The following is a 23,111-nucleotide window of genomic DNA, read 5'->3' as shown; positions in this document are numbered from 1 at the left end:
CAGTTGCATACAGTCATAAATGTTGGCACAGAGCTATGTAACAGCATTAACAAAATTTTATACTTAGCTTGGAAGAAAGTAAAAATGAAAAAATTACAAATATTCATAGCTGTTCTGTTTAAATTACCAAGATTGTTGGCAGTTTTTCTGGGGGTTAGTGTTTAGCAGCACCCAAGCTATTGTAGAGGTTTCCACACCACCTATCATTTTTATCTACTCTGCTAATTTCCTGCATTTAATTTCGTCTGTTAAAAGAGCTTTGAAAACTGTTGTATCAAATGGATTTTGTTTTTATGTAATTACAAGTAATATTTTAGTAAGGGCTAACTCCATTGTTATTGGTAATGTTTTACATTGTTATACTTAACACATTTAGAGCACTTAAATCAAAATGACTGAGACATTACATACAATCTGTGGTTATTAGTCAATGTTACTGAATTTAGTTAATGTAAAGAGCAAGAAAAGAACTGCTTCCTAGGATATTTTACTTATTAACTAGGTCTGTCAATTAATCACAGTTAACTCAAAAAATTAATCGTGATTTAAAAATGTAATCGTGATTAATCGCACTGTTAAACAATAGAATACCAATTGAAATTCATTAAATATTTGTAGATGTTTTTCTATATTTTCAAATATATCAATTTCAATTACAACACAGACTACAAAGTGTACAGTGCTCACTTTATATTATTTTTATGACCAATATTTGCACTGTAAAATGATAAAAGAAATAGTATTTTTCAATTCACCTCATACAAGTACTGTAGTGCAATCTTTTTATCATGAAAGTGCCACTTACAAATGTAGGGGTTTTTTTTGTTGTAACTGCACTCAAAAACAAAACAATGTAAAACTTTAGAGCCTACAGGTCCACTTGATCCTACTCTTGTTCAGCCAAGCACTAAGAGAAACAAGTTTGTTTACATTTACGGGAGATAATGCTGCCTACTTCTTAATTACAGTGTCACCTGAGAGTGAGACTAGGTGTTCGCATGGCACTGTTGTAGCTGGCATCGCAAGATATTTACGTGCCAGGTGCGCTAAAGATTCATATGCTTCTTCATACTTCGGCCATCGTTCCAGAGGACATGCTTCCATGCTGATGATGCTCATTAAAAAAATAATGCGTTAATTAAATTTGTGACTGAACTCGTTGGAGAGAATTGTATGTCTCCTGCTCTGTTTTACCTGCATTCTGCCATATATTTCATGTTATAGCAGTCTCGGATGATGACCCAGCACGTGTTGTTTATTTTAAGAACACTTTCACTGAAAATTTGACAAAATTCAAAGAATATACCAATGTGAAATTTCTAAAGATAGCTACAGCACTGGACCCAAGATTTAAGAATCTGAAGTGCCTTCCAAAATCTGAGAGGGATGAGGTGTGGAGCATGCTTTCAGAAGTCTTAAAAGAGCAACACTCTGATGCATAAACTACAGAGACCAAACCACCAAAAAAAGAAAATCAACCTTCTCCTGGTGGCATCTGAGTCAGATGATGAAAATGAATATGCGTGGGTCCACACTGCTTTGGATAGTTGTCGAGCAGAACCTGTCATCAGCATAGACACGTCTTCTGGAATGGTGGTTGAAGTTCAAGGGACATATGAATCTTTAGTGCATCTGGCATGTAAATATCTTGTAACACTGGCTACAACGCTGTATTGCAAACTACTGTTCTCACTTCCAGGTGACATTGTAAACAAGAAGCAGGCAGCATTATCTTCTGCAAGCGTAAGCAAACATGATTGTCTGAGCGATTGGCTGAACAAGAAGTAGGACTGATTGGACTTGGAGGCTCTAAAGTTTTAGATTGTTTTATTTTTTGAATGCGGGGGGGGTGTGCATAATTCTACATTTGTAAGTTCAACTTTCATGATCAAGAGATTGCACTACAGTACTTGTATTAGGTGACTTGAAAAATACTATTTCTTTTGGTTTTTTACAGTGCAAATATTTTTAATAAAAAATAAATATAAAATGAGCACTGTACACTTTGTATTCTGTGTTGCAATTGAAATCAATATATTTGAAAATGTAGAAGACATCCTAAAATATTTAAATAAATGGTATTCTCTTATTAACAGTGTGATTAATCGCGATAAATTTTTGTAATCGCTTGACAGCCCTATTAAGAACTAATACCGTTTATTGAAATTATAACATTCATGTTCTGAGGCTAAATTTTGGGGTTGAACTAGTTATAATTTTCAGCATGGGCTGTGCACGCACAGGCAAAGATTATAATACTGTAGATACACTGTGTTCTGGTTGGGACTTCAGATGCATTTCAAGTTTTCCTACCTCATCTGTTTGTGAATAGTTGATCTCTTTCATTATGCCAACATATATGTAAAACAGAATACGTGCACCTGTCTGCCAGGGATGTCTCCTGAACAGAGGAAAGATTATTTTGAAATAATGTCATTTTAAATCTTTTTAAATGGATTTGACTAAATACCCACTGTCACCAAAAGCAAACTTGAATAAAAATTTTAGATGAGTCACGAAGAGGTTTGATTAAGAATTTCTCTAGTTTCCCATTAAAAATCTTAACATGAAAAATACATTACTTTCTGGTACTACTGAGTACACAGTGACTTTGTTTCAAAAATGAAAATCTCTTATGAATTCCATGAAAATAATTTGAAAATCATCCCTTCTTATGGCAATGCAAATTCAGAAATGATGTTTTATGGAACATCATGAAATCAATGTTTGTGTCAAGAATAACATGGCGATTATTGTAAAATATATTGGAGTCAGAGTGAAGAGCATGCTGCTAGGGAAGGAGATTTATATATTAAAGTTAAATGTGTATATAGTTTATCTCAGCATTATGTGCAATGCAGTCATCCAAATATCTAAAAGTGAGCTGTGTGTTGCTGTGTGTTGGCCAGTCGCCAGTTATTGGTGAAGTGATGTATGTTGCCTGTGGCTTAGCCACACCAAGACTGGAACATTGGTGCAAGTTATGGGTAAATGGCAGCAGCATGGAGTTTGAACTCAGTGTCACCTCCATGGTCTAACAATCAGTTAGACTGATTGTTCCCTCAGAAATGACCACATGGATTACTTGCAAATGTAGACCTCCTTGTTCAAATGGCACCTGTTCTTAGTCAGTTTACATGCTGCTTAAAAAGGTAGCGCAAATGATATCAAATATCTTGTCATTTGCCAAGAGTCTTCATCTTTTGGCAAGGGAAATAGTTCTTAAAAATATTAGTACTTGATGGAGTTCTTCTCTGTTGAAGAAAAAGGAAAAATTATGATCAAATCAGATAATACTCTTCTGACCTTGCTTAAATGTAAACTAATCTGAGTGAGAAAAGACCCTTTTTATACAGTAGAAGGGAATTAAGGATGGTCAGAAATGACTGATATCTGTTAAACAGATGGATTCTGCTCTACTTAAAGTAAGGGAGTGTGCTGCGCCAGGTGCTTTCACCACAATCTTCCTACTTCTGGATTAGGGAGAGGACCATTAGCATCACCCCCACAAGCTTCTGTTCCCAGAAGGAATCCGTGCTGCGGCAGAAGTGACATACAACTTCAATTATAACAATACTAACCTTGTGTTTTGGATTGGGTGGCAGCCTGTTCATAGTGCGTTTTTTAAGCTTATGCTCAATTAACGAAATATGCTGTCCTTTCTGAACTTTGTGCTTGCACGTGATGTAATTAATTTAGTGATTACTGTAGAACAATATTTCTCAAACTGGGGGTCCAAAAGGGGGTCACAAGACTCTTGGGGGGGTGGCACAAGATCACAAAAAATAGGGTTACCATACGCCTGAGTTTTCCCGGACATGACCTCTTTTTTGGTGGTCCTATTTCCGAATGGACAGATTTTTGAAATATGAACAAATATCTGTGATTTTTTTTTTTCCTTGCTCATTCTTTTTCCTTGCCTTCAGTGCTGAGCTGCCAGAGAGCAGCAGCTGCTGACTGGGCAGCCAGCTCTGAAGGCAGCACCGCTGCCAGCAGCAGTGCAGAAGTAACAGTGACATGATATGGTTACTTAGCTCTGTAGGAATTTGCACTGAGGCTGCAAAAGCTATGACTGGTACCAAGAGTGTGGGGAATGAGGGGGTGGAAGTCTTCAGAGCCTGCAATATTTTCAAAGAGGGGCCCAGCAAAAGAAAGTTTGAGAACCCCTGCTTTCGAACATGTACCATGGTTTCAGTTCCGTGTAAGATAACATTGTCTTTCAGTTCCCCTGTAATATAATGCCTGTCATAAATACCCAGTGCGTATGCTTTACCTTGACTTGAAGTCCATCTCTAATAAAAAAAAATATTTCACTCATATCTTTTGGGAAACTTGCCCAAACAATTCAGTTCTCCAAAAGAATCTGTAGGTGCTATGTTTGTCTACATCTTGTTTTGCTTTCTAGACAAAGTTGGTTTCTTAATCGCTAACACTCAAGTACACTGAAATGAATATATAACAAAAAATGGAATGAGTAACTTTTCCACCAGGAAAAGCTTTCTGTAGTGTAACAGACTTCAGAAGACCTAATTTGGAGGTAATTACAACTTTAAATGGAACCTTTCCCTCGTACTATATCCCACTCTTTATTTTTCTGTTGGTCCCAAGAGCTGTGCCATAATTCCTGGTAGATTCATCCTAAGTGGTAAAATCAGTAGGAGGTGGACTTGGCTAAAAGCATTCCACTGAAGCCAAGCTAAAGTGATTTACCAGGTAATCCCTTGAAAGACATTAAGATACTAATACAAAAACCACTTTGGTTGGGAAATAGTATCTTGTATCAGCAATCCCTTCAGTTGGTTTTGGTGTAGCCATAGGTGGTTGTTGTAGTCCCATTTAGTCCTGGTGTGGTAGGATGTTGGTTACAGCATAGGGCCTCAGTGATGGAGGGAATATGAGGGGAATACACTTTACTGCAACCCCATAATAAAAGCTTTTTAGAATGCTTATGAAATATATGATCACATTAAAGGTAGCCACCCAGGCAAATACAGTATTTTATTTTCTAGAGCACAAGAAAGGAAGTGTGACCATCTGCAAATGGTTAAGAGAACTAAAAATAGCTTAAAATTATTTGGTTAAAAATTGCACCTCTGTGTTCAACTCTAGCTGAGATTCCTCCTGATATTTTCAGTGATCTTACAGCCTCCTAGTAGCATGATATATGACACAAAACCACTTCACTTGCACTTTGAGACAGGTTAGTATGATCTGAAGAGGCATAACATTTAAGGAGATGATTCATCTGAGAAGGAGAGTGGTTTCTCCAGATCAGAGTTGAGGTATATTTGTATAGCAGTATGGATAAGCTTGAACATCTGCCTTTATGCAGTTGATAGAAAATATTTTTTCCATCTTGACACATGCATATCGTGAAGTTCAATTAAGAAAAAGAAAATTGAGAAGAAGTCAAGTTGATTTTTACATGCTCAATTAGAGCCATTGTGTCTATCCATTGCTTTATGCTCTCTCTCTCAAAAAAAAGTCATTTTAATGACAGATGTAGTTGGAAATTTATTCAGAAAGGTTCACTGTTGTTTTCCATTTTTTTTTCCTTTTGGACTAACTTTATTTTATCTTTCTGGTTTCAGCAGGCTGGGGAGAAATGCCTACTGTCCACACAAAGACTGAATCTTCTTGGGGAGAGCCCTCATCCCCTTCTGCTGCAGTTGATAATGGAACTTCAGCATGGGGGAAACCTCCCAGCAGTGGTACAGGGTGGGGAGATAATTCTGCCGAGCCAGCAGGGACCTATGGAAGAGTGAATGCTCCAGCTGCTGCCCCAGCACTGTGCAAGCCAGGTGAACTCTCACACTGCTTCTATTGTGATGGTGTTGGGAGGTAGGGTGCATAATGTGGGAAACAGCATCTGTACTTCTGCATATTTTTCAGTCATGTTTGCTCTCCCATACCCTTTTTTTGCATTTAAAATTGTATTTAGTTTTAATTATGGTTGGAAAATATAATACCATTATAACCAAGGACAATCTAATATCAATATATAACTTCTACTTTCTCAACTCAGTAAACTATCTCAATTCTTTTGGTGTGTGCACTAATTTTGTCCCATTTAGAACATTTTAGAAAATCAAATTTGTTTACTGGACTGTCAGATTCAAATACATTGGTGTGTGTGTGTGTGTGTGTGTGTGTCCTGGAAGCAACTCAATATAAAGAGCAAAAGATATAGAAAAGGGAAGTCGTAAGACACCAAGACCTCAAATGCCTACATTACACAGATGACACCCAATTCTGTTCTTCCTCATCAAATGCCAACAGTGCTATCCCCAAGTGTGTAATTGAGATAATTGCCTGGATGAAAAGCCGCTAAACTCCGTCAAGACCCAGGTGATGTTAGTAGGAAGAGGATTGTACTTAAGAACTAATAGTCTGAAACATCGTAAACTGAATTAGTGGGAGAGGAATTATACCCTTCAACCATCGAAACAGTTCACAGCCTCAAGTCATCCTGGATTGTTTACTGCTATTAGATTCCCAAGTAGCATCAGCTGTCAGATGCACATTCTTTTATCTACAGTTGGCCTGAAGGCAACACCTCATCTTGTAGAATGCCATTTTGGCTGTGGTGAGCTTTTTATTTGTAACTTCCAAGCTCTACTGCTGCAACATGTTGTACATAGAAATAATTGACAGCCCTGGAAAAGCTATAGAGGGTTCAAAATGTGACATTCCACCTTTTGCGCAACACAGGACAGGACAATTGCAAGTAGATCATCCCAGTTCTCCTTACACGTCTACTTGCAACTCACTTACTACTGCCAAATTCCATGTTCATGTTCTAATCCTCAGAGATCTCGATAGGTTTGGCTCAGACCACTTTTGAATCTGCTTCTGTCTCAGCAGCTATAATCTATGTTCATTTGGAATAACAGAAATTGTCAACTAAAAAGGCAAGAATCATGAGATCAGGAGATAATATATTTGTAGTGGTTGCATGGCTTTGGAGCCCTGTTCCCCAAGAGATCGGATTGACCTAACATTTCACCTCCTTCAGAGTATAAGCAAGATTCTGCTCTTCACAATTTTCCCACAGTAATAATAAAAATATTGTATCCCTTCCCTCCAGCTTCAGGGAAGGGAACAAAAGATTAATATTGATCGAACTGTATGTTGCACCTGTGTAATTCTGTAAAATGTTCAGATGCTAAGATAATGAAGATAGGATGGATGGATGGATGGATGTGCATATAAACGAAAGGATTTAAAGTCTAGAGAAAATTAACATAAATGTTTCCTTCCCCCCCAGCTTCTAAATCTATGCAAGAAGGCTGGGGCAGTGGTGGGGATGAAGTGAACCTCAGTACTAGTCAGTGGGAAGATGAAGAAGGAGATATGTGGAATAATACTGCTTCACAAGAGAGTAACTCCTCCTGTAATTCATGGGGGAATGCCCCAAAGAAAGGACTTCAAAAGGTAGGACAGTGATAAGGATGGATTGTAGAAATCAGTAGGGTTAGAGTACAGCATTTCTAGCACTGAATGTTACACATGGTTTCTGTATAAGATTAATACTCTGAGTTTGAATGAAAGTTTGTCTCATCACGAGTGGTGAAAAAGAGTGCAGTACTATAGGAAATGGATTTATATACACTTGTTGCAACTAAAGTAAAAGCAGTCATATTAAATATTAAATGATAGACAACAAAATATTGTTCCCTTGAATACACTTTAGCTAGTCTGACAGGTTTCAGAGTAGCAGCCGTGTTAGTCTGTATTCGCAAAAAGAAAAGGAGTACTTGTGGCACCTTAGAGACTAACACATTTATTTGAGCACAAGCTTTCATGAGCTACAGCTCACTTCATCAGATCCGATGAAGTGAGCTGTAGCTCACGAAAGCTTATGCTCAAATAAATGTGTTAGTCTCTAAGGTGCCACAAGTACTCCTTTTCTTTTAGCTAGTCTGTTGTAGCTGTGTCTAGAATGTCTTAACATGCAGACTATTCCCAAGGGGGGTAGGGTGAGGCAGTGGATGGAAGGCTACAATAATTTCTTTTACTTTTAGAGTGGTGTCTGATGTTTCTGATTGTTTTTGTTTCTCACCAGTTTCATGAACATTTATGTATTATGAAGATCTTTTAGTATATTCACAAATAAATCATACTGATGACCTCTTAAACGTTTTTATTTGCAGTGGAAAAATCAAATGTTGGTCTCTTAAGAAATGGTCCAGCTTAATTCATAAGCAAAAAAAGTATCTATTTTGTCTCCTGCATCTGAAGGGGGAATGTATAATTTTGTGGCCTGAACTGATGTGGGAAGAGAGAAAAATTTAACCAAAATGAAACTCAAACAAGAGAACATCCACAGTTACATTAGGAATTTTTATATTACAAGAAGTATAAACCCTCAAATTTCAGGACATGAACCAACCTCTAATTTGCTTATGAGCAGCTTATTCCATAATTGTCAGCTATACTAGATGGACCACTGGTTTGATCCAGTATTACAATTTTTATATTACTGTCCCAACCCTTAACGTTTGTTCCTCTGTAATTCAGAGAGTTGCACTTCAGGGCCTTGAAGTGGAGAAGTTGCCCAGAGCTCTACTAAAGATGTCTATTTCAGTCTTTTCAATGCAACCGATGGATTGAATGGACTTTGACAGATTAAGTTTGCATATTCAGTTTGTTGGGTATTTTGAGGGAACTTTGTACTATGTCAGAATTTCTGAGTGACTTTATTTTGTTTTCCTGCTGATAACTGAAATGAATAATGCTGCTTAGAGAAAGGGTTAGTTATTTGCAGTATCCAGCGTATCAGGCAGATAGCAAGTAGTTCTTTACAACACCTGATCAGGTGAGGTAAAATTTGCTCTGTGCCCTCTGGGGAGAAGAGGAATGTAATTCTATCCTGTTTTGTAGGTTTCATGAATGTGTTATAAATATACATATGAATATAACCTGAAGCAACATACGGTATTAATAAGGGAAACCTGCCATAGATTGGGCTGCAGCTCATTGCTATAAATATGAAAAATAGATGATTAATGGTCTTTCCAATTTGTTTACCTAGGGCATGAAGACATCTAGTAAGCAGGATGAGGCCTGGATCATGAACCGTCTGATAAAACAGCTCACGGACATGGGCTTCCCAGTAAGTAACATTCATATTCTAGGATTTTCTGTAGCTTGGTTTTTGTAGCTTCTAGTGTATGTGTTTGACCTTTCTGACTGCAGATACAAAAATGTTTCCTAAATGGGAAATCAGTTGTTTTAACTATATTTGGCCATTTACTCTAATATAATTTGTGAAACCTCAAAAGAGCATGTAAATACCCTTTGAGTGTAGATACTGACATGCTTAACTTTGATGAAACCTGTAGAACTTTTTATATTTGTAGCTTTTTTTAATCATGGGTTTTACTTTGAACTTATTAATAGTCTTCGTTCTCTTCCCCATTCCCCTATTAAACAAATGAAATAGGGAGTATTATGTGGTTTGGGGAGTTTTTTCGTTTGTTTTTTTAAGTTAGGGGTGTGTGGTGGTATTTTTAAAGTTATCCGTTGCATAAGGTTACAAATTCAGTTATAAAAAGAATATAATTTAACTTTATAGAGAAGAATATACGTTTTGCCCAGTGAGACAAGCCAGATCTTTCTGGGAAGCATGTCATAATTGGTGAAAGCAAAAAAGTTACGTATAAACATAATCTGATTCAGTTAATACATGTCAGTGTTACCCCAGTATTAAAGAGAATCTTGAAATTTCCCATTTGGTTTGGAGTCCTGTAAATGTGTTCTTGCTTGAAACACAATATAACCAAACCCACATTATTGTTTGCAGAGAGAGCCAGCAGAAGAGGCCTTGAAGAGCAACAATATGAATCTTGATCAGGCCATGAGTAAGTGTCTTTCTAACAAACACCTTTCATAAAAGGTACTTCAGTAAATGGATACATGATTATAAAGTTTGATCTATTCCAGTTCAATTAGCTTCTGTGTTCCTAAAGAGTATTTCAAGAAAACACATACAGTTTTGTGACTATTTTCTATGCCAAACCCCAGAGTGTAATTTGTAGTGCTTTCAAAGATAGCATATTTTTTAGTTTTCTACTGTAAAATTAATATTAATTGTAATAGGTGTATAACTGACACTAGTGTTGTTGTTTTGGTTTTAGAAGTTTTTGCAGACTCACTTTACCCTTGCATCACCAGCCCTTTTCTTGCTTCCACTCTTCCCTTCTATGCAGGTACTCTGCTGGAAAAGAAGGTGGAAATGGACAAGCGTGGAATGGGAGTGACCGACTATAATGGAATGGTCACCAAACCCCTTGGCTGCCGCCCACCATCAATCTCCAAAGAGTCTTCCATGGACCGCCCCACCTTCCTTGACAAGGTAAGTTCAAAAGTATGAGTGTAATTTATAAATCAGTAGTGACAGTGCAGGGTGGGGGAAGAGCTGCTGATTTCTGCTGACTGTTGTAGTAATCTGGAGAGCACTACAAACAAAATGAAGAAAAGAGGTATAGATGTGTCTGTCTTCTCCATCTTTTTTTTTTTCCTTTTGTAAATTCTGCAAAGGTGAGAGGAGCCCACTTAGTACTAACGGCCTGCCCCTCATTCAAAGGAAGGGCCACAAGAACTGAGGAATAATTAATTTCATGGTATGGGAAGAAAAAACTAAACAAAAAACAAACAAACCAGGAACAGTAGTGCAGGTTATAGATATAAAATGAGGGCACTGGATGTCAATACCAACCAGTCCCCCAGTCAGCCCTCACTGCTCTGTGAAGCAGTCCAAGGAGTTAGTGGATGCCACTCGGAACTGTGCTCCGATATGTGAGACAAGTAGGGACTGAAAATAGTCTTCACAGTCACAGAGAACCTCCCTGTCAAGCTTTCTTCTCCTAACCTCAGGTATGGCCATCTTGGCCAATGCCAGGAGGAGGAGGTCTAGACAAGGTTTTCATGTCTTTGTGAGACCATGGACACAAAAGGCTGTAGGAAAAGGGAGTGAGAACTTCAGCACGAAGTTCTGAGGAGCCAGAAGTGGGGAGGCAACCTGGTGCACTGGAGCAGAGATAGGTGTGTGCCAGGGTCTCCCTCCTACTGCAGAAGGTACAGGTGGCAGGAACTTCGTGAACTGCACCTACCACACACCTGTGTTCTTGGCTCTGTGGAGCAGCCACCAACTTGTGGAAAGGGACAAATTGATTATACTGTAGGTTAAAATGCTTTCTTCAGTTACAGAAGAGGTACAACAAAAACATTGGCACTGTTAACCTCCCCGCAGTGACCCACCAATGTATCTCAATACCCCTCTATAGGAATTATTAGGAGAGAAAAGGATAGTTGAGATTCTGAGATTCCTCTCCCATTTGTTTCTTGAATAATGTTGAAAATCAGTACCCACTAGGAACTGCATTGAAACCAGTTCATTTTATGTAGGCTACTCACCTGATGATAACAACTTTGTTGTCTATCAATTTGGGCTAGCTTAAAACTAGTGCTTTACACATGAAAGGGTGTGTCTATTACCAGTCCCCTGAAGCATTCAGTTTCCCTCCTCTGTATATTAAACTCTTTCCTACAGTGGTCATCATTAAAATGCAGTTACCCCACAGCTTTTTTTTGAGATGCCACAATTCTTTTCCTACATTTTAAATAGAACATAAATTCGGTATCTCAGATACTGAGCTATAATTGCTAAATATTAATTTTTTAGTGACCACCATTGTAGATAATTTCTGCTACTTTTACTTTGCACTTTGCAACACAAACATTTAGCTGAAGTTTCTATTCAGTGTGACAGGGTCAGGCCAGATGGCTACAGGAGAGTAATAGAAGGCAGATATATTAGCCCCAGGTTAAGTAGGTCCCTTTTCCCTGGGTAAGGTAACAGGGAAGGTTCCAGAACAATCAGAAACCTTTTGGAGACAATTAAGACAGACAGGCTGATTAGAACACCTGCAGCCAATCAAGAAGCTGCTAGAATCAATTAAGGCAGGCTAATCAGGGCACATGGGTTTAAAAAAGAGCTCACTTCAGTTTGTGGTGCGCATGTGAGGAATTGGGAGCAAGAGGCACTAGAAGCCGAGAGTGAGAATGTAGACTGTTGGAGGACTGAGGAGTACAAGCATTATCAGACACCAGGAGGAAGATCGTTTGGTGAGAATAAAGAAGGTGCTGGGAGGAGGCTATGGGGAAGTAGCCCATTGAGTTGTAGCTGTCGCACAGCTGTTCCAGGAGGCACTCTAGACAGCTGCATTCCACAGGGCTCTGGGCTGGAACCCGGAGTAGAGGGCGGGCCCGGGTTCCCCCCAAACCTCCCAGCTCCTGGTCAGACACAGGAGGAGTTGACCAGGACTGTGGGTTTACAAAAACAGCCAAACTGAGTGCTGCCGTAAAGCTCCAAGGCGAGCAAATCTGCCAATAGCTATCCACCCAGGTAGAGGAGGCACTTTGTCACATCAGGAACAAGGAAAAGTATAAAACAAGTTACTGTATTTAAACAGAGACACACCTTACATTAATACTGCTAAAAATTATTACTATTACTAAAATCAATCTAGTCTCATTGCAGTTTTCCTCCAAGTGAATGTATGTTAACAAAACACTTCCCTGCTTCTGGGGAATCAGCTTTATTCTCCCAAAGCCCACTGTTGTATCAGCATCTATTCTACCATCCTTCCTTAGACCAGACTAAATTGATAATTTTTTCTGTCTCCCATGGCTCATCTTTCTTACTATCCTCTTCCCTTTGCTTTAAAATTCATCACTCATTCTTAACTATTATCAGTCAGTTTGTGGGATGCCTTAATGAACATGGTAAGTGAAAGATTCTTTCCATACTCAAGTGTACAAAATGTGTGCGTATGTGTCAGTTAACCTTTTCTTTTCTAGGATAACACATTGAGCAGTTACATCATTACTAGAGAGAGAGAGGCAGGCACGTTATGCAGCATATTGTACATAATGTAGAAATATATGTTAAGCATAACTGTTTAATATTAAGTACTAAATTAATCAGTATTTATACAGCAAGTAAAATCCCTATCTGTCAGGGTATGCATAGTCTGTCACAATGACTTTTTCTTTCAACAACAACATTCCACATGATCCTAAATAGATATTTACTTGTTAATATTAGATAGGGATTTGATCATCTTGCTAGTAAATAAAAAAAATCTCTTCTCTAAAGTGGAGAAAATAGTATTTTTTTTAAATGTATCATTCTCATACTTCAGTTTCATGCAACTAGAGTAACTCACCTTCTCAATGATTTTTTTGCCTTTTGAGTGGTGGTATTTCAATACAAGAATTCATCAGCTGGCACTGCCTTAGTCCCTAGTCCCTTCTAGCCAGCTCAGCTTTGTCCTTGGTCAGTGAACAAGCTCACTGCCTTAGCTGCATCAAGATCTTCAGTCCACCACTGCTCCAGCCCTCCTTTAGCCCACTGTTTCAACAAATCACCAGGTATCCTTTTATTTGATTTTTCTGAGTCTCCAGTAAGTTATTAAATATTTCTATGTTTCTGCGTGCCAGCTGTTTTTGGATGATCTGAGCTATGTGCCCCACAGCTCTCTTCTGAGTTAAGCCAAATGCCCTTTCTGCTACTCCCACTCTGAAGATTTTGTTCAACACTTATTTGTTCAGATTCTTTTTCTGCCCTATGAATTGTGGTGAGGGACTTCCAGCTCCTCAGTACTCCACATTGGGGTCTGCTTCTGGATGTGCTGCACTCCTTACTTGCTTTGGGATAGCTGTAGTTTGTGGAGCAAAACACTTATTTGCCTTGAAGCTTTTGTTTGACTTGCTTTCTCAACATGACACTTATTTTTTATTCTGTTTTGCACTGAGTCAAGCTTTGGCACTCAGTGCTTTCTGAATTGTATTATTTTTCAGGATGTCATCTTGTCTTTTAAAAGGAAGAAGTCCAGTGGCTTCAAGAGCTACAGATGCAGCCTAATAGTGCCCCTCACACATGATTGCAACCATATTATCTTGTACCTGAGAGTCAAGTATGCTCTGCTCAGATGTAAGATGTGCTTGAAGTTGTAACCTGGATGTCCAGTGGAGCCATCAGTTTGGGAGGGGAGCTCCTGAAGATCCTATGGGCACGCTGAGAGAAACCGTCAGTCAGCCCGGTATACTTCAGAGGATCTTGTCTTGAAGCAAAGGTCTAATCTGAGTTCCATTGCTGACAAGTAGGACTCAATGTTACCACCACTCATAACTTCACAGACAGTATTCATTCAAACTTAAAGATCTACTTGGTTGTCTGAAGGTGATCTGCACTGACCACCTCACAGTTAAAGTCTCTAGAGCATATTGAGGCTTGGTTTATTAGCAAACCAAATAGATACTATTGAATACCAGATCACTGAAAGAGGTGATGCTTCCACTAAAGTGCCAAAGGTAGAAGATGCTGAGAGGGGCAATATCCATCAGACTCCACCACCACCAAATTGCTTGTTCCAGGCAGCTAAAGATCCCCCTCTCCATGTGTGTGCGACATTTAGCAATTTGAGACTAAGTTGCATCAGTGTATTGTGTGTTATTGAATTGCTCCATGTAGCTTTGTGGCTGAGGTTGTCTTGAAGGGATCAGGACCATCTTTGATGCCCAACACCAAATTTGTCCAGAGCCAGAAATGCCACAGGGCCAAGATTGATAGCTGTACCAGGCTCCCTCCCACATTTCTGTACTTTTGTATCCTGTTCTTGATGAGTTGGTGAAGAATAAACTTAGCACGGCTCTCTCCTTATCCCAGCTGGTGGAGAAAAAATGTATCTTACAAAGTGAGTCACAGGCTAAGTCTTCTATTCCCAGTATTAAGAGCTTGATGAACATGGTGTCTCTTGGTAGAGGAAAACCTGCCAAACTCATGACACTGCAACCAAACCTCTGAGATTTGTCACATCATACAATTTGCTACTGCAAAGATGGTTTCCTGACTGGTTTGGCATCAGATTCAAGCCTGTTAATTGACTTGCCTTCAACATCACCTCTATTGATTTCATGGTAGACTCACTCAATTCTACTCTCTCCTCCTCTCTTGACTCTTTATGCCTTCTTCCACACTGCTCCATTCATACCACTAGCCTCCAGGCCTGGCTCACACCACCCGTATGTTTCTTCCAAACCTGCTGCTGGACCTTGGAGCATCTGGAAGATCACATGGAATTCCTTCCTTACAAATTCTGTCCTTTCTTTCAGTACTATCTTGCTCACTAAACAACAGTTCTTTTTCACCTTTATTGAAGAATCCAGTGCCTAAAAGCTTTGATGCCTATTTGCCACGTTCAACTCCTTCCGCAAACCACTTCCCTCTGCCCAGGCTGTCGCCTAGTACTTGGAGGTGAATATCAGTGAGTTTCTCCATCCTTATCCATGCTCTCTATCTTCTTGTCCCAGATGTCCCTAATGAGTTGGACAATTTTTGAAAGTTTCTCTCTTTTTAGGAGGACATATTCTGAGCTTTTGTCTGTTTGTATGTAGATGATGATGTTGGTTGGTGGATTTTTTTATGATATTTTATTCACTCGCACACACTTTGTTCCCTCATCTATCCATGACGCATCTGATTCAGTGTTTTGTGTATTTTTTTATTTTGAAATCTCTCTCAAGCTCCACAGATAGTATCCTCAGGATAGTAATCACTACTTCTTTGAATAGATCCCACCTTGCAAGATTTGCACATACCTATCTACTTGCATGGGTTTGTGTGATCTGCTTCTGAAGTGTGATTTCCCTCCAAATACTCCTACTTTTCAGCTTGTATGTAATATGTATGTAATATTTTTACATCTTTAGCAGGGATTGGGGGGGATTGTATTTATTTTTTTTAATTGTTTACTGATGTTTTGTCTTATTTTTTTTAATTGGTTTGTATGAAAAGCTTTGGCTTTCTGTGCAAATCCAGTACTGTTTAAAAGGCCCTTTGGAATCAGGTAGTGGCAGTTAGGTGGCATGTGACCACTGAGGTGTAGGGGAGTCTCGTGAAGCTATCAGTATCTTGCACAGCTAAAAACCTTTGCACAAAGGGATTTCTGTTGTCTCTCATTTGGCGTATGAGACTCAAGAAAGAATCCCATGAGAGATTTTCAAATAACTGGAAATAAGTAACTTTGCCTTACTGACCAGCAGTGGCGTGCTCTGCACTATACAACCACAAGAGCATATGGTCCTATCCTAGAAGATTACAATCTTATCAACTCTGATAAAATACTAAATTCCATATTGGTTTCATTGTTTTATGGGGAGTCAAATATAAGAAATTGTACTAATGGATAGGAGACATGATGGTTGAACTTGGGAGGAGTGTACACATTTTTTTTAACAAGATTATTAGAGATGGACTGAGAGAAGGAAAGTTGGCTGTGACTGGATGGTCCTGAAGTTTAGTAATGGGTTACAAATCTCTAGGTCATTAGTATAAATTCAGCCTACCCTAAATTGGTAGTAAACAAAAGTCCTTAATGTTTGTTGAATTAAGTGCCTAAAATGAAATGAGTTTACCTCAATTCCATTTCTAGAGAATAAATATCCCACGTCACAAACGGCATACTTATTGGAAAACTTAGAAGCCGCAACTAAAGACCAAATTAACATGGACACTGAACTACACTTGCCAGTTGATTGTTCCGGTTCAGGGTTGAGGCACACTATTGAAGTTCGGGGGGAGGTGGCATTGCAGCTAATCAGAACACATCTGTTCTGGAAATTGAAAATTTTGATTTCCATAGTAGTCAGTCTAGCACTTTCACCAGCACTGCAATCAATGTACATTTTTTTTAAATGGGGGTAAGAGGGAGAGGGGAAATGTGGCAGTAGATATTTCTGCTTTTGGCAATATTTAGTGGTTACATCCATTACTCTCTCAGCCAACACTGTTATTTGTGTAGAAAACAATGGCACCTGGAAGAAAGAACACACAAGTCACTGGGAATTATCTCCACTTTAAAGAGTAAAAAAAAAAAAATTAACACATGTCCATGACCTAGGCATGAGAAATCTTTGAACCTGTTACTGTCATGCAAGCTGCAGTTGTTTGTGGAGTATGACTGATGTCCAGTAGAATGTAAAACATCTTGAGCTGAAAGGCCTTGGGGATATCATTAGACAATGTCAGCATCCCCCTCAGGATATTCAAACACCAAATCAAGTGTCACTTTGACTGATGATAAACTTTTCCTTTGCACAAAGGACTGCTGTTGAAAATTCATATTTACAGGGTAACTTAGAACATAAAGTTTCCTGAGAATTCCCACAGTTAGGTGCTTTATTTGATATGCTCCTCTTTCAGCTATCTTTTGTGATGCTAGAGAGCAGCAAAAGACTTCTTTTTTTACTTCTAAAACCTTGTCTCATGTTTCTTGGGACTCAGCACTTCAATCACTTACCAGGGAGAGTACATACTTAGGATATAAGTAGTTTTTAAATGTCTTTTTTGTGTTTGCATATATATATAGAGAGAGAGAGAGAGAGAATAGCAGAATTTAATTATGAATATTAGTAAGTCAGTGCTACACGAAAATTAAAACAAGGTTACATGTCTTATCATCCAGTTGAAACTGGAGTGGGAAAGAGGATTAATGCAAACATGCTTTCTGAACAGCTGAGTTGGGATTTGGAACTGAACCCAGACTAGGGATCACATGGCATTCTGCTAAAGAACCTGTAAAGTGAGCTCATCTGGTCTTTCCTTAGTTCTAGCTTTACAAAGTGCACGTCACAAGTGGGTGCTGTGTTTCTCTGACAGTGTAGCAAACAAACTGCAGAGAGAAAGATTTCTGAAATTTGCTGTTGCACTACTCTTTCCACTGTTTAATGTCCTGGTGCCAAGAGAGGAGAGAATAGAGTGAGTTGTGAAAGCAGTTGTATGGCAGTGGTCTGATTCATGAGGTTGAAGTTGCCTGCAAGGCCATGGAATTTGTTTTACCATGTTCATACTAGATTTTAAACTTAACATAAGCACCAATTCCTGATTATTCTGGATGGGAAATGAAAATGGTCATGCATCTGTACATTTGCAATGTGCAAAAAGTAAAAAAGAACAGTACCTTAATCCTGTTTCTCTTTCTTCTTTCTTCCACCCCATACTTTCCATTCCCTATTACTCATGCCTTTTTTTTTTTTTAATATTTTGATTTTTTTTATTCATCCATGCCCGTTTATATTCCCATGGGAAACTGTTTGATGCTCTGTCTGCTTGTGGACACGGCACACAGCTCACCCTTTCTTTCTCCAATCAGGATGGCGGCCTAGTGGAAGAGCCCACTACTTCACCATTTTTGCCTTCACCAAGCCTGAAGCTCCCCCTTTCAAACAGTGCACTCCCTAATCAGACCCTGGGCGGGATTGCCTCAGGGCTGGGCATGCAAAACTTGAATTCTTCTAGACAGGTAAGGCTGTTGGGAGAGATCACAATTTGAATTTCGGCTCTCTTGAACTCACTACTAGAGGAATTTCTCATCCCTTTTTCAGTTTAAACCACTATTTCCAAATATGAACAAATTTTTTTCATATGAAATGTCATTGTAAACATTTCACTTTAACAGCCACTGTTTAACTGTAGTTGCTGTAACCTGAAACTTACATGCGTCCATTGAGAGGAGAATGCAGCACTACAGATTTATAATACTGGACATTGTATTTTGAAGTACAAGGAACTTAAAATATATAGGGTATATTTGACTAAACCATAAATGACTGATGTAATGTTTCTGTATTTTTAAGGCATTGCTGATTGCCAGAATAGTTGTTTAAAACAGAAATTTTCTTCTAATTAGCCTTCACTGGCTTGATTATTCAGTGATGATACAACCTTGTGATGAGGCTGGAGTTATATCAAGTTTTTCTACCATAATGGCTGAGATAAGACTGTTAGCTTTTGCATGTGGGGGGAAAGATCTTGCATATCTCTTTAGTGAGCATGTCTAGCAGAATAAAGGGTGGGAATCATTTCTTATCTGCCTTGTTGGTTAGAGGATTTGAGGGACTGAAAATGAAAGGAGGGGAAAGGAAAGTAAGTGGGTGAACATTTATAACTATGAATGTTTGTGAGGTCATAAATTATGGCTGATCATGAAAAGAGAGAAGAATACAGAAAAATCTTGTAGCATTCTGTTGTGGCATTGACTATAAAAAGGTAGCTTGAGCATGGTGGAGTATGCTTAACCACTTTTCTGCTTTTCTGACAGCAGTAGCTCTCCAGCATTTACAACCCGTTAGGCACACCTTTGGGAACAGTGACTACACTAATATCAGATACATTACCAGTAGCCAGGGCTTTGGAGCAGAGCCTGGAGCTGGAGCGCGGAGCAGCTCCGGAGCAGTGGAGCTGCAGGTTTTTGCCTGGAGCTGGAGCAGAGCTGGAGCACAGCTTCAAAGCCCTACCAGTAGCTTTGTAAAACAGAAGTGTATTGGGGCTACATGGACGCTACTTAAATAATTCAATCATGTGTGGTGATAGGATTTTAGTGATTTTATTCTTTGCCTATTCTCATGGACACAGAAATGTGTTTGGCAGATGATTTTATTATTCGTTCCTTGGATGACATCCTAGAGTCATACAGACTTATTTTGGAAAATATTCAACCTTCTGGTGCCACTCAAAGAACTGTACAAAATTTTAGCAGGCTTGGAATGTCAGTCTTGGATTTATAGCTATTACTTACGTGCCTGATTCTAAACCACATCTTCAGTAAAACTTGCCACAAAATAGATATAAGCCTGTATGTGATCATTTCGTTGTCTATGCTTATCATGATCTTTGAGAATAAAAGGCAGCACAAGCATGTCACTATCATGGAGTCTGTGGAATGTTGCATCTAAATAAGATCATCATCTTTGTCATATTGTAGATACCGAGTGGCAATCTGGGTATGTTTGGCAATAGCGGAGCAGCACAAGCCAGGACCATGCAACAGCCGCAGCAACCGCCAGTGCAACCTCTTAACTCATCCCAGCCTAGTCTTCGTGCTCAAGTGCCTCAGTTTCTATCCCCTCAGGTTAGCACTGAATTGCATAGCACAGAAAACTGTCACATCTTTGTTTCATGGCGACTGTATACTGAGTAAGAACATTTTCAATATGAAAAAAACTCTAAATAATGAAGTAACATGACCAGATGATTTGGACCAGCATTGATAACAGAAACACCATTAAAAAACTCTTTATTTTCTTTGTTTCTGCATCCATCAGAAAAGCAGATTTGATTGTGGGTATTGTTGTTTATATTTGATATAGTGCTTCTAAAACTGGTGACAACTCATCTAATTGCAAATTTATTTTGTGTATGATTTGTGGCTCTTACTGGCTATTTACATAGTGGGCAATTTTAACAGTGAACATACTGTGCTTAAATCTGATATGCTGTATTCTCTGTTCCCCAGGTTCAAGCACAGCTTTTGCAGTTTGCAGCAAAAAACATTGGTCTCAACCCTGCACTATTAACCTCGCCAATTAATCCTCAACATATGACGATGTTGAACCAGCTCTATCAGCTGCAGCTGGTGAGTTAAAAGGCACAGCAGACGAGATGTAAATAAGACTTGAAGACATTTTTTCAGATTTGCACATCACATTTAAAATAAGAGAAGTGCCAGCTTAGTTTTAAAAATGGAAAGTACAATGCTACTGTTTTGGTTTTTTTTTAAAGATAGTTATTCCTTTGAAAGTTACGTATTCTTCAAGAAGTAAAAGCATGTTTTGTTTTTCCTAATGCTCCTTAATTGTTACAGTGACTAATTTTCTGTATTGTCATTTAATACTAAGGACACTTGTCCTTTTCATTCTTGTAGCTGTAATTAGCAAGTCAGTTGTCTCCATTTTTGATGTGTGTACTGTATAGCATGCTCTCAAATAGCACTAGTAATATGTGGCTTGGTGACGTCTTATTTACAAATATTGTTTGGGAGCTATAGATTTTTCTGTAGCCATAGAGTTTTGTTTGTTTGTTGTAAGGACTAAAACTGCTGATTTATTTTTAAAAATTTCTTCTATTAACACTTTACTTTTACTCACTTACTGAAATCCTCCCTGGTTAGAATCTTTGCTACCACTGTTAATCTCTGACTGCCTTTCTCAGTTTTAAGGAGGAAAATTAGATTCACACTCTTTAATAACTGAGCAGGATAGTGCTTGAAAAAACAGCCCTGAAACTTAAAACTTCTTCTTATTCCTCAACTAGTCCCTCTGAAATCAATGGTACAACTTTTGGAGTAAAGTACTACTTGATGTAAGGATGTCAGAACCTGGTCCTGTATGACTTCATTTTATTTTGTTTTAATCTGACCAAATGCCAGAATTCTACCAGTCTGTTTGTACAGCACTGAAAAACATTAATTCACATTATTGTTTGGATAAATAGTTTTCATAATTTCCCTTAACTTTTTCATTTCTAGTTTTATGAATCATGCAGAGAAACTCTCATTCCCATCTTTAAGTGAAAAATAATTGCTGAGAGTCCTACTCATTATCAACAGTTAAGTTTTATTAGCTGAATTGCGTTTTAAAAAAATCAATATACTTAAAGCAAAAATATATTTATCCTTTCAAAAGTTCTTTTTAACCAGAAAATGTACTTTTGCTGCAGTAACCTTCAGGAAGCAAGAATATTTCAGTTTGCATTTTTAGAATCATAGAAATGTAGAAATAGAAGGGACCTCAAGAGGTCATGTAGTCCAGCCTCTGCACTGAGGCAGGACCAGGTAAACCTAGACCATCCCTCACAGGTGTTAGTGTAACCTAGTCTTAAAAACCTCCAGCAATGAGTATTTCATAGCCTCCCTTGGAAGCATATTCGAGTAACTAACTGTCTTTATAGTTAGTTTTTTTTTCCTAATCCTAAATCTCCTTTGCTGCAGATTAAGCCCATTTGTTGTCCTACCTATAGTTGACATGGAGAACAATTGGTCACCATCTTTTCTATAACAGCCCTTAGCATATTTAATGCATATTATCAGGTCCCCCTTCAGTCGTCTTTTCTCAAGAAGTAAACCTGTTCAGTTTATTTAGCCTTTCCTCATAGGTCATGTTTTCAAAACCTTTTCTCATTTTTGTTGTTTTCATCTGGACTCTCTCCAATTTGTCCACGCCTTTCTGAAAGTGTGATGCCCATAACTGGATACAGGACTCTAGCTGAGGCCTTTCCAGTGCCAAGTACAGCAGGGCAATTACTTCTTATGTCTTAAATATGACACTCCTCTTAATATAGCTATACATTATAATATATTGCTATACGTTGAGCAAGTAAGGCTCACAACCCCCCATCCCCAAGAAATAAGTATTTTTGTCCCCATTTTACCAAACGGGAAACTAAGGCATGGAGATGTTGTGTGCCAAAACAGTGGTAGGAAGAGAACTCAGGAGGCCCCAATCTCATGCATAGATCTCTAGATAGATCATAACATTGCATTAGTTCATCATAATGGGGCTCTGACACAGTGAAGAATGTTACGATATAAGTGTCATAAGGCCACTATGTTGTCCCACACAGGAGATCAAACACCAAGAGTGGCAGGAACATAACTGTGCCGCTCGCATCCACACAAGGATGGGGCTGGCCTCGTTCTCCTCTCTAATCTCAGGTTCATCATTTAATGGCAGATTATCTGTGGGATTTACTGATGCCACATGGGGTCAAGTGGAGCCCAAGAATGACATTAGACTTTTTTCTTTTTTCTTTTTTTTTTTTTTTGTAACTGCATCATGTTGACTCATTTTGAAGTTGTGATCCACTGTAACCCCCCAGACCCTTTTCTGCAGAATTACTGCCACGGCCAGTTATCCCCATTTTGTAGTTGTGCCTTAGGAAGGAAAAATCAAAGTGTAGTACTTTGTACTTGTCTTTATTGAATTCCACCTTGTTGATTTCATATTTATTCTCTAATTTGTCACAGTCATGAGGATTAGAATTCAAATTCTTCAAAATGCTTGCAATCCCTCCCATCTTGGTGACATCCTCAAATTTAATAAGCAGACTCTTCATTAATGAGAATATTGAATAGTACGAGACCCAGGACAGACCCCTACAGGATCCCACTAGATACATCCTCCGAATTTGGCAACGAACCATTGATAACTGCTCTTTGAGTATGGTCTTTCAACCAGTTTTGCACCCATCTTATCGTAATTTCGTGTAG

The 23,111-nt window shown here is 38.6% G+C and overlaps 1 protein-coding gene across 18 annotated transcripts in view; it reads left to right on the top strand.

Annotated features, from left to right (window-relative positions):
- Positions 1–23,111, top strand: part of TNRC6C (trinucleotide repeat containing adaptor 6C) — a 584,197-nt gene that overhangs the window by 539,079 nt on the left and 22,007 nt on the right. For 14 of the 18 annotated variants that reach the window (XM_074970980.1, XM_074970983.1, XM_074970988.1 and 11 more), the window contains 8 exons: positions 5,592–5,801; positions 7,268–7,434; positions 9,035–9,115; positions 9,806–9,863; positions 10,212–10,357; positions 18,195–18,368; positions 19,830–19,976; positions 20,361–20,480. In XM_074970980.1, coding sequence (XP_074827081.1) covers positions 5,592–5,801; positions 7,268–7,434; positions 9,035–9,115; positions 9,806–9,863; positions 10,212–10,357; positions 18,195–18,368; positions 19,830–19,976; positions 20,361–20,480 — 1,103 coding nt within the window. The remainder of the gene's footprint in view (positions 1–5,591; positions 5,802–7,267; positions 7,435–9,034; positions 9,116–9,805; positions 9,864–10,211; positions 10,358–18,194; positions 18,369–19,829; positions 19,977–20,360; positions 20,481–23,111) is intronic. The other 4 variants (XM_074970982.1, XM_074970992.1, XM_074970989.1 and 1 more) reach the window with 2 other exon arrangements.

Source organism: Natator depressus, chromosome 14, assembly GCF_965152275.1.
Source record: "Natator depressus isolate rNatDep1 chromosome 14, rNatDep2.hap1, whole genome shotgun sequence".
NCBI lineage: Eukaryota > Metazoa > Chordata > Testudines > Cheloniidae > Natator > Natator depressus.
The sequence above is the reverse complement of the archived record's forward strand: the minus strand, read 5'-3'. Positions and strand labels throughout refer to the sequence as shown.